Below are 10,882 nucleotides of genomic sequence, written 5' to 3' on the forward strand. Positions count from 1 at the left end.
CCTTACCTGACCTATCAGCTTAGTATCAACTACCACCCTTACCTGACCTATCAGTTTAGTATCAACTACCACCCTTACCTGACCTATCAGCTTAGTATCAACTACCACCCTTACCTGACCTATCAGCTTAGTATCAACTGCCACCCTTACCTGACCTATCAGCTTAGTATCAACTACCACCCTTACCTATCAGCTTAGTATCAACTGCCACCCTTACCTGACCTATCAGCTTAGTATCAACTACCACCCTTACCTGACCTATCAGCTTAGTATCAACTACCACCCTTACCTGACCTATCAGTTTAGTATCAACTACCACCCTTACCTGACCTATCAGCTTAGTATCAACTGCCACCCTTACCTATCAGCTTAGTATCAACTACCAGCCTTGCCTATCAGCTTAGTATCAACTGCCACCCTTACCTATCAGCTTAGTATCAACTGCCACCCTTACCTATCAGCTTAGTATCAACTGCCACCCTTACCTATCAGCTTAGTATCAACTGCCACCCTTACCTGACCTATCAGCTTAGTATCAGCTTACTATCAACTACCACCCTTACCTTGGGGCAGCAGGTAGCCTAGTGGTTAGAGCGTTGGGCCAATAACCAAAAGGTTTCTGGATCGAATCCCTGAGCTGACAAGGTAAAACATTTGTTTTTCTGCTCCTGAACAAGGCAGTTAACCCACTGTTCCCCTGAACAATGCAGTTAACCCACTGTTCCCCTGAACAAGGCAGTTAACCCACTGTTCCCCTGAACAAGGCAGTTAACCCACTGTTCCCCTGAACAAGGCAGTTAACCCACTGTTCCCCTGAACAAGGCAGTTAACCCACTGTTCCCCGGTAGGCCGTCATTGTAAATAAGACTTTGTTCTTAACTGACTTGCCTAGTTACATAAAAAACAGCATCTGATGAATTCAATGTATTTTACGTGGTGACAGTGGTGAAATGGAGGTGATCCCCATGGTCTTCTGTTTTAACCATCTCAGCCACTGCTCCAGAGAAGGCCTCTCGTGTCCTGCAGCGCACAACAACACATCCACACACATGAATAACAGCATAACTGATTCTACCAGATGGTTCATACCTGAGTGAGAAAGTCACTCACCAGAAAGGCCTCCCAGTGCCCTCAGGCCTCAGCAAAGCATATTGATTTGTGGTAGCACATAGTTCCCTTGATGACATCATGGCCATGTGCGCTCTGCCGTGGCAACGCTCTGGGAACATTTTGATCCTCTGCTTTTTCCATTGTATTGAACAAGTGAGGTTAGAAGCTGCTGCAGTGTGGATGAATGAGCCAACATCTCTCATAGAACACAATAGACTAGCATGGAATGTCCTGCAGACCACAAGGTGAATGTGTGAAACCAAGAGAGACTATTAATGTAGTGATGTGTGAAACCATGATAGATTATTACTATAGTGATGTGTGAAACCATGATAGATTATTACTGTAGTGATGTGTGAAACCATGATAGATTATTACTGTAGTGATGTGTGAAACCATGATAGACTATTACTGTAGTGATGTGTGAAACCATGATAGACTATTACTGTAGTGATGTGTGAAACCATGATAGATTATTACTGTAGTGATGTGTGAAACCATGATAGATTATTACTGTAGTGATGTGTGAAACCATGATAGACTATTACTGTAGTGATGTGTGAAACCATGATAGACTATTACTGTAGTGATGTGTGAAACCATGATAGATTATTAATGTAGTGATGTGTGAAACCATGATAGACTATTACTGTAGTGATGTGTGAAACCATGATAGATTATTACTGTAGTGATGTGTGAAACCATGATAGATTATTACTGTAGTGATGTGTGAAACCATGATAGATTATTACTGTAGTGATGTGTGAAACCATGATAGATTATTACTGTAGTGATGTGTGAAACCATGATAGACTATTACTTTAGTGATGTGTGAAACCATGATAGATTATTACTGTAGTGATGTGTGAAACCATGATAGATTATTAATGTAGTGATGTGTGAAACCATGATAGACTATTACTGTAGTGATGTGTGAAACCATGATAGACTATTACTGTAGTGATGTGTGAAACCATGATAGACTATTACTGTAGTACATTCACATTTTCAGTTCACTTTTCTTGCTCTCATTTGTGATTTGACATACAGCCATGAAAGAAGAACACTTCCTAAATCTCCACATGTAAAGTGATACATCACAAGAGAAAGGAGAAATGCGACCAAAGTGCACTCACGCAGAAACACTGTTCACCTAGAATGTTCTTCAAGGACCATTCTTACCAGGGGAATCATTTGATAGCTATGGTAGATCTGTTTTGAAAACCAGTATGCTCCATTTTGCATATTAAATAGGCTTCCCCTGGATATGTCTGAGGATTATAGAAGGACTGATGGATTCCCTAGTCTGCCAGAGCAGGATTATAGCATGAGCGAAGAGTAAGGAAGTCTGTTGACAAGCTTACTGGAGCATGATTATGACCAAAGGCTTTTATGTAAAATATGCTTAAATGTATTTGTGATGGCTGGACATGTTTGTCATTTCAGCAACTTCATGGGACCAACATCCATTTCACAGATGGGTATGAGGTAAAGGAGGAGGTGGGCTTGGGGGCGTACTCTGTCTGCAAACGATGCATCCACAAAATCACCAGTGTTGAATATGCTGTCAAAGTAAGTGAACCGTATGGGTAGATTTTTCAAGGGGAATGTTTATGTATAAATAGTTTATCATTCTTAGAGAAGGTAATTCTTTTCATGGCTCGTCAGTTACATGAAACAGCAGCATATACAACAAAGGGACGTTACGATCACTACAAAGATTCCAGGTTGATGTACGACCTTTAATTATTGCAGCCTTGTGATGTACTGTATATAGGCTACCCATTGCACTTCAACAACTATAAGCCTTTCAACTATAATATAGTTTCCCTTAGGATGATTCACTCAGCGACAATGATTCTGTATGTTGTGCAGATGATGCTCTGAGTTACACATTTTATCATGAGGGAACCAAGCAGTTGTAATTTAACAGGGGGGGGGTGTTTCTTTCAGATCATCGACAGAGTTAAGAAAGATCCATCTGAGGAAATTGAGATTCTGTTGAGATACGGGCAGCATCCAAACATCATCACGCTGAAGGATGTATGTCATCATTCAATGACTCCCATACACACGCACATGCTGAAAGCCCCCCAGAGGACAGAGAACCTTGCCTTTGCATACCAAAGGAAAAATGTGCCTCTGCAAACTTAATTGAATTTTCACTGACCCTTATATTTCATTTTATCTTCTACAGTTGAAGTCGTAAGTTTACATATACTTAGGTTTGAGTCATTAAAACTAGTTTTTCAACCACTCCTCAAATTTCTTGTTAATAAACTATAGTTTTGGCAAGTCGGTTAGGACATCTACTTTGTGCATGACACAAGTAATTTTTCCAACAATTGTTTACAGATGATTTAATTTATAATTCACTGTATCACAATTCCAGTGGGTCAGAAGTTTACATACACTAAGTTAACTGTGCCTTTAAACAGCTTGAAAAATTCCAGAAAAAGCTGTCATGGCTTTAGAAGCTTCTGATAGGCTAATTGACATAATTTGAGTCAATTGGAGGTGTACCTGTGGATGTATTTTGAGGCCTACCTTCAAACTTCGTGCCTCTTTGTTTGACATCATGGGAAAATCAGACAAGAATAAATTGTAGACCTCCACAATTCTGGTTCATTCTTGGGAGCAATTTCCAAACGCATGAAGGTACCACGTTCATCTGTACAAACAATAGTACGCAAGTATAAACACCATGGGACCACTCACCCGTCATACTGCTCAGGAAGGGGACACGTTCTGTCTCCTAGAGATTAATTTACTTTGGTGCTAAAAGTGCAAATCAATACCAGAACAACAGCAAAGGACCATGTGAAGATACTGGAGGAAACGGGTACAAAAGTATCTATATCCACAGTAAAACGAGTTCTATATCAACATAACCTGAAAGGCCGCTCAGCAAGGAAGAAGCCACTGCTCCAAAACCACCATAAAAATGCTAGACTACGGTTTGCAACTGCACATGAGGACAAAGATCATACTTTTTGGAGAAATGTCCTCTGGTCTGATGAAACATAAATAGAACTGTTTGGCCATAATGACCATCGTTATGTTTGGAGGAAAAAGGGGGAGGCTTGCAAATCGAAGAACACCATCCCAACCATGAAGCACGGGGGTGGCAGCATCATGTTCTGGAGGTGCTTTACTGCAGGAGGGACTGATGCACTTCACAAAATAGATGGCATCATGAGGGATGAAAATGATGTGGATATATTGAAGCAACATTTCAAGACATCAGTCAGGAAGTTAAAGCTTGGTCGCAAATGGGTCTTCCAAATGGACAATGACCCCAAGCATACTTTCAAAGTTGTGGCAAAATGGCTTAAGGACAAGAAGGTCAAGGTATTGGAGTGTCCATCACAAAGCCCTGACCACAATCCTATAAAACAATTGTTGGCAGAACTGAAAAGGCATGTGTGAGCAAGGAGGCCTACAAACCTGACTCCGTTACACCAGCTCTGTCAGAAGGAATGGGCCAAAATTCACCCAACTTATTGTGGGAAGCTTGGGGAAGGCACTCGAAATGCTTGACCCAAGTGAAACCATTTAAAGGCAATGCTACCAAATACTAATTGAGTGTATGTAAACTTCTGACCCACTGGGAATGTGATGAAAGAAATAAAAGCTAAATCATTCTCTCTACTATTATTCTGACATTTCACATTCTTAAAATAAAGTGGTGATCGTAACTGACCTAAGACAGGGATTTTTTTACTAGGATTAAATGTCAAGAATTGTGAAACTGAGTTTAAATGTATTTGGCTAAGGTGTACCGGTATGTAAACTTCCGACTTCAAATGTATGTCCTTATTGGATTTTACTAGCCACTGTTTGTTGGCTGTGAGGACTAGACAAATGTAGTCTTTGGTTCATAAATACCTCCACATGGTATTAAAATGTATTTTTGGCCCCTAGGTCTATGACGATGGGAGGTATGTGTACCTTGTGATGGAGCTGATGAGAGGTGGGGAGCTGCTGGACAGAATACTCTATCAGAAGTGTTTCTCTGAGCGAGAAGCCTCTGCTCTTCTCTGCACTATTACCAAGACAGTGGAGTACCTTCACTCACAGGGGGTCAGTATCATTCATGTACAGGTACAGTGGAGTACCTTCACTCACGGAGTCAGTATCATTCATGTACAGGTACAGTGGAGTAGCTTCACTCACGGGGTCAGTATCATTCATGTACAGGTACAGTGGAGTATCTTCACTCACGGAGTCAGTATCATTCATGTACAGGTACAGTGGAGTAGCTTCACTCACGGGGTCAGTATCATTCATGTACAGGTACAGTGGAGTATCTTCACTCACGGGGTCAGTATCATTCATGTACAGGTACAGTGGAGTATCTTCACTCACGGGGTCAGTATCATTCATGTACAGGTACAGTGGAGTATCTTCACTCACGGGGTCAGTATCATTCATGTACAGGTAACTGCCAAAATAAAGGAAACCCCAACATAAAGTGTCTTAATAGGGGGTTGGGCCACCACGAGCCAGAACAGCTTCAGTGCACCTTGGAATAGATTCTACTTGTGTCTGGAACTAAATTCTTGGGATGCGACACCATTCTTCTAGGAGAAATCCCATCAGTTTTGTTGATGGTGGTGGAAAATGCTGTCTCAGGTGACGCTCCAGAATCTCCCATAAGTGTTCAATTGGGTTGAGATCCAGTTACTGAGACACACACGTTACACCCCGATGCTCCTTTGAGACCCCTATTTCAAAATCACTGAGATCTCTTCATTTTTCAAATCAAATCACATTTTATTTGTCACATGCGCTGAATACAATGGGTGTAACTGAAATGCTTGTTTACGAGCCCTTCGCAACGATGCAGAGTTCAATACATAGATAAATACATAAATACATAGATAAACAGTAACACGAGGAATAACATTAAATAGGTCGCATTTGTAAATGAGAACTTGTTCTCAACTTGCCTACCTGGTTAAATAAAGGTGAAATAAAAAATATAAAAAATACACAAGAATGGAGCTATAAACAGGGAGTACCAGTACCAGATCAATATACAGAAGGAATAGCTATAAACAGGGAGTACCAGTACCAGATCAATATACAGAAGGAATAACTATATACAGGGAGTACCAGTACCAGATCAATATACAGAAGGAATAACTATATACAGGGAGTACCAGTACCAGATCAATATACAGAAGGAATAGCTATAAACAGGGAGTACCAGTACCAGATCAATATACAGAAGGAATAACTATAAACAGGGAGTACCAGTACCAGATCAATGTGCAGAAGGAATAGCTATAAACAGGGAGTACCAGTACCAGATCAATATACAGAAGGAATAGCTATAAACAGGGAGTACCAGTACCAGATCAATATACAGAAGGAATAACTATATACAGGGAGTACCAGTACCAGATCAATGTGCAGAAGGAATAGCTATATACAGGGAGTACCAGTACCAGATCAATGTGCAGAGGCCAGTACCAGATCAATGTACAGAAGGAAAAGCTATATACAGGGAGTACCAGTACCAGATGAGGTATTTAAGGTAGATAAGGCAGGATAAAGTGACTAGGCAACAGGATAGATAATAATAAGGTATTTGAGGTAGATATGTACATGAAGGCAGGGTAAACTGACTAGGCATCAGGATAGATAAGAGTAAAATATAGTACAGAGTAGCAGCAGCAAATTATGTGTATATGTGTGTTTGTTGTTTCGGTAATGGCGTTTGTGTTCTGTCGCTATGCAGTGTGTTATGTGTGTGTGCGTGTGTAGTGTATGTGAATGTGTGTGGGTTTTGTGTGAGTGTGTCAGTGTATTGTGTCTGCGTGAGTGGGGAGTTTTGGGGAGTGTGCACAGAGTCGCTGCAAGATAGGGTCAATGCAGATAGTCTGGGTAACCATTTAATGAACTATTTAGCAGTCTGGCTATTTAACAGTCTTATGGCTTGGGGCTAGAAGCTGTCTCGGCACCTGTTGGTCCGGACGGTAGCTGAGTGAATAGTCTTCATCTGGCCTTCCTTCCTCTTCTAGCCATGGTAACCAAAATAATGGGCTACTAGGCATGTTTTATACATGACCCTAAGCATGATGGGAAGTTAATTGCTTAATTACCTCAGGAACCATACCTGTGTGGAACCACTTGCTTTCAATATACTTTGTGTCCCTCATTTACTGGGGTGTTTCCTTTTTTTTCTGACAGATACCCATGTTTTATTCTAGCAGTTACCTATATACGTCCAACTAAAATCTTCATCAAAGTGAAGGAGTAGCACCCCTGGTACGTTCCTATTAGCTTATCTGTTTTGTCATAGGTGGTACATCGAGACCTGAAACCAAGCAACCTCCTCTATGTGGATGAAACGGGAGATCCTGAATCGATCCGAATATGTGATTTTGGGTTCGCCAAACAATTAAGGGCAGAAAACGGTCTCCTCATGACGCCCTGTTACACAGCAAACTTTGTGGCTCCAGAGGTGAGGAAACATTTGATCTTATTTATTTCAAGTACATCCCTATATTGTGATGTGACACAGATTGACCATGTCTTTCATAGGTCCTGAAGAAGCAGGGGTATGATGCTGCTTGTGACATCTGGAGTTTGGGGATCCTACTCTACACTATGCTCGCAGGGTAAGCCTAATTCACTGGTTTATTTAAACCTGGCAGGGTAAGCCTAATTCACTGGTTTATTTAAACCTGGCAGGGTAAGCCTAATGCACTGGTTTATTTAAACCTGGCAGGGTAAGCCTAATTCACTGGTTTATTAAAACCTGGCAGGGTAAACCTAATTTCACTGGTTTATTAAAACCTGGCAGGGTAAACCTAATTTCACTGGTTTATTAAAACCTGGCAGGGTAAACCTAATTTCACTGGTTTATTAAAACCTGGCAGGGTAAACCTAATTTCACTGGTTCATTAAAACCTGGCAGGGTAAACCTAATTTCACTGGTTTATTAAAACCTGGCAGGGTAAACCTAATTTCACTGGTTTATTAAAACCTGGCAGGGTAAACCTAATTTCACTGGTTTATTTAAACCTGGCAGGGTAAACCTAATTTCACTGGTTTATTTAAACCTGGCAGGGTAAACCTAATTTCACTGGTTCATTAAAACCTGGCAGGGTAAACCTAATTTCACTGGTTCATTAAAACCTGGCAGGGTAAACCTAATTTCACTGGTTTATTAAAACCTGGCAGGGTAAACCTAATTTCACTGGTTTATTTAAACCTGGCAGGGTAAACCTAATTTCACTGGTTTATTTAAACCTGGCAGGGTAAACCTAATTTCACTGGTTCATTAAAACCTGGCAGGGTAAACCTAATTTCACTGGTTCATTAAAACCTGGCAGGGTAAACCTAATTTCACTGGTTTATTTAAACCTGGCAGGGTAAACCTAATTTCACTGGTTTATTAAAACCTGGCAGGGTAAACCTAATTTCACTGGTTTATTAAAACCTGGCAGGGTAAACCTAATTTCACTGGTTTATTTAAACCTGGCAGGGTAAACCTAATTTCACTGGTTTATTTAAACCTGGCAGGGTAAACCTAATTTCACTGGTTCATTAAAACCTGGCAGGGTAAACCTAATTTCACTGGTTCATTAAAACCTGGCAGGGTAAACCTAATTTCACTGGTTTATTTAAACCTGGCAGGGGAAGCAACATTTGCACTTTGCTACTTCTCCTGGATACCACTGATTGAATGACTCATTTTTGGGACAGTGGAGGACAGATTACTTTCTAAGCTGAGGTCGAGTCTGTGGTAGAGTCATTGTAATTGTACTCTTCACAAGCCCAAATCTCTCAGGACCTGCCCTGACAATTTAATGTCCCAGCCTGCGGCTCAGGTTTAAAATCTCTAATCAGGGCATTAGAAAAAAAGCAGCATTCTTTCACTGGGTGAAAACTGGTTGAATCAACATTGTTTCCATGTCATTTCAACCAAACAATTCAATGTGATGACGTTGAATCAACGTGGAAAACTGATTGGATTTGAAAACGTAAGGGAATTGTATCTTTTTTCAACCAACTTTTAACCTAAATCCATTGACATGGTGATTTTGTTGTTGTTGTTGATTTCACATTGAATTCACGTTAGTTGACAACTCAGCCAAATGAAAATCAAAACTAGACTGTGCCCATTGGGACACGGTTGACGCCATTATTCAGATTACTTCTTAAAATAGCTCAGCCGAGGTATTGTAGAATCACACCTCACAAACACCTAGATTTTAAGACCCCAAATTCAAACAAACTCACATATATCTTTCCCTACTGTGCAACAGTAAAGCACATTTATTACTGTAGAGCAGGGAAGTTTGATTGAAAAGTGTTTGATTGTCTTTTCCTTCTTCACCCTTGTGTTTACAGCTTCACCCCTTTTGCCAATGGTCCTGATGACACCCCGGAGGAAATACTGGCTCGCATTGGTAGCGGAAAATATGCCCTCACCGGCGGAAACTGGGATACAGTTTCTGATGCTGCAAAGGTGAGGTTATTTGTCCTTCATTAATAGCACATCACTGTTTATTTAATGATTTAATAAATCCAGTTCACATCCAATTGTTGTACATGGAAGTTTGAAATTAAATCCCATCCACATTGGTTTAGCTGCAACGCTGCATTTCATACTGGTCCTAACTAGACTATTTCTGTATTGGGTTCCAATAGGACATAGTCACTAAGATGCTCCATGTGGATCCACACCAACGGCTGACGGCTCCCCAGGTCCTCAGACACCAGTGGATAGTCAACCAAGAACAGCTGTCTCAGTGTCAGCTCATCAGACAGGATGTACAGCTTGTTAAGGTAAGGAGGAAAACCTGATGAAAAGCCCAAACCTGACAATGTAAGAAGCAACATCATCTGTACGTGTTGCCAATCTCTAGCCTAGTAAAACAGACTGATAACATTGTTTCACCTCAGCCCAGCGGTTTGACTGGTTGACCAGGCTAGTCGATCTTTGTCACTAAGCAAATGATGTTAGCTAATTGTGATAGTTATTGTTTTGCATCACAAGCAACGTTGTCTTCTAAAGCTCTCTGACTAATGAAAGGTCTCTCACACATGAATTTCTCCTCTGTAGAAGTGCTGTTGTCATTCTACTGCCACCTTGTGTACAGATATACCATTACATGTAGAACTTTTGCATTTTCTACGTCAGCAAAAGTAATTTGAAACCTGCTCAACGTTTCACATACTGTACTTGCTATGCCCCTTTAATTATGCAGTTTTAGAATAGAATAACTTTATGTACTTTAAGTGTTTTCTGTCTCCCTAGGGAGCAATGGCTGCAACATACTTGGCGTTGAATCGATCGCCTCTGGCCCCAAAGCTGGAGCCTGTGCAGTGTTCAAGTTTGGCCCAGAGAAGAGGAATGAAGAGACTCACATCCACTTGTTTATAGCACCCTCATAGATGATTCAAGGACAGCTTGAAAATGGGTCAAGGTGCAATGACTTTCATCAGACACTGGTTTAAGTGCCCGTCCAAAGAACCAGGAAGTCTACAGTAGTGGGAACAAGGAGGAGCCACTTGTAACAAGAAACAAAAATGGTAGAGAAGATGCATCACATTGTTGCACTAAGACAGGAATCTTTACAGATTTTAGATGCACTCAAAACAAACAAATGGTGGCTTCGAAGACCAAGCAGAATTCTGTTCAAATCTTCTTAAATGTATCATTTGTATTGAAGAAATGTAACATTAATATATTTTATTCATTCATATTTGCCTTTTCATTTAGGTGGCATCTGAAACTGTTTGTTTGTGAATT

The 10,882-nt window shown here is 40.7% G+C and overlaps 1 protein-coding gene across 1 annotated transcript in view; it reads left to right on the forward strand.

Moving 5' to 3' along the window:
• LOC139375698 (ribosomal protein S6 kinase alpha-2) overlaps nucleotides 1–10,660 on the forward strand; it is a 36,158-nt gene extending 25,498 nt beyond the window's left edge. The window contains exons 14-21 of the mRNA XM_071117506.1: nucleotides 2,557–2,682; nucleotides 3,064–3,153; nucleotides 5,035–5,193; nucleotides 7,421–7,582; nucleotides 7,663–7,739; nucleotides 9,478–9,595; nucleotides 9,778–9,915; nucleotides 10,388–10,660. Coding sequence (XP_070973607.1) covers nucleotides 2,557–2,682; nucleotides 3,064–3,153; nucleotides 5,035–5,193; nucleotides 7,421–7,582; nucleotides 7,663–7,739; nucleotides 9,478–9,595; nucleotides 9,778–9,915; nucleotides 10,388–10,513 — 996 coding nt within the window. The 3' untranslated portion in view covers nucleotides 10,514–10,660. The remainder of the gene's footprint in view (nucleotides 1–2,556; nucleotides 2,683–3,063; nucleotides 3,154–5,034; nucleotides 5,194–7,420; nucleotides 7,583–7,662; nucleotides 7,740–9,477; nucleotides 9,596–9,777; nucleotides 9,916–10,387) is intronic.
• The last annotated feature ends 222 nt before the right edge of the window (nucleotides 10,661–10,882 follow it).

The sequence above is a fragment of the Oncorhynchus clarkii genome, chromosome 20, assembly GCF_045791955.1.
Source record: "Oncorhynchus clarkii lewisi isolate Uvic-CL-2024 chromosome 20, UVic_Ocla_1.0, whole genome shotgun sequence".
NCBI lineage: Eukaryota > Metazoa > Chordata > Actinopteri > Salmoniformes > Salmonidae > Oncorhynchus > Oncorhynchus clarkii.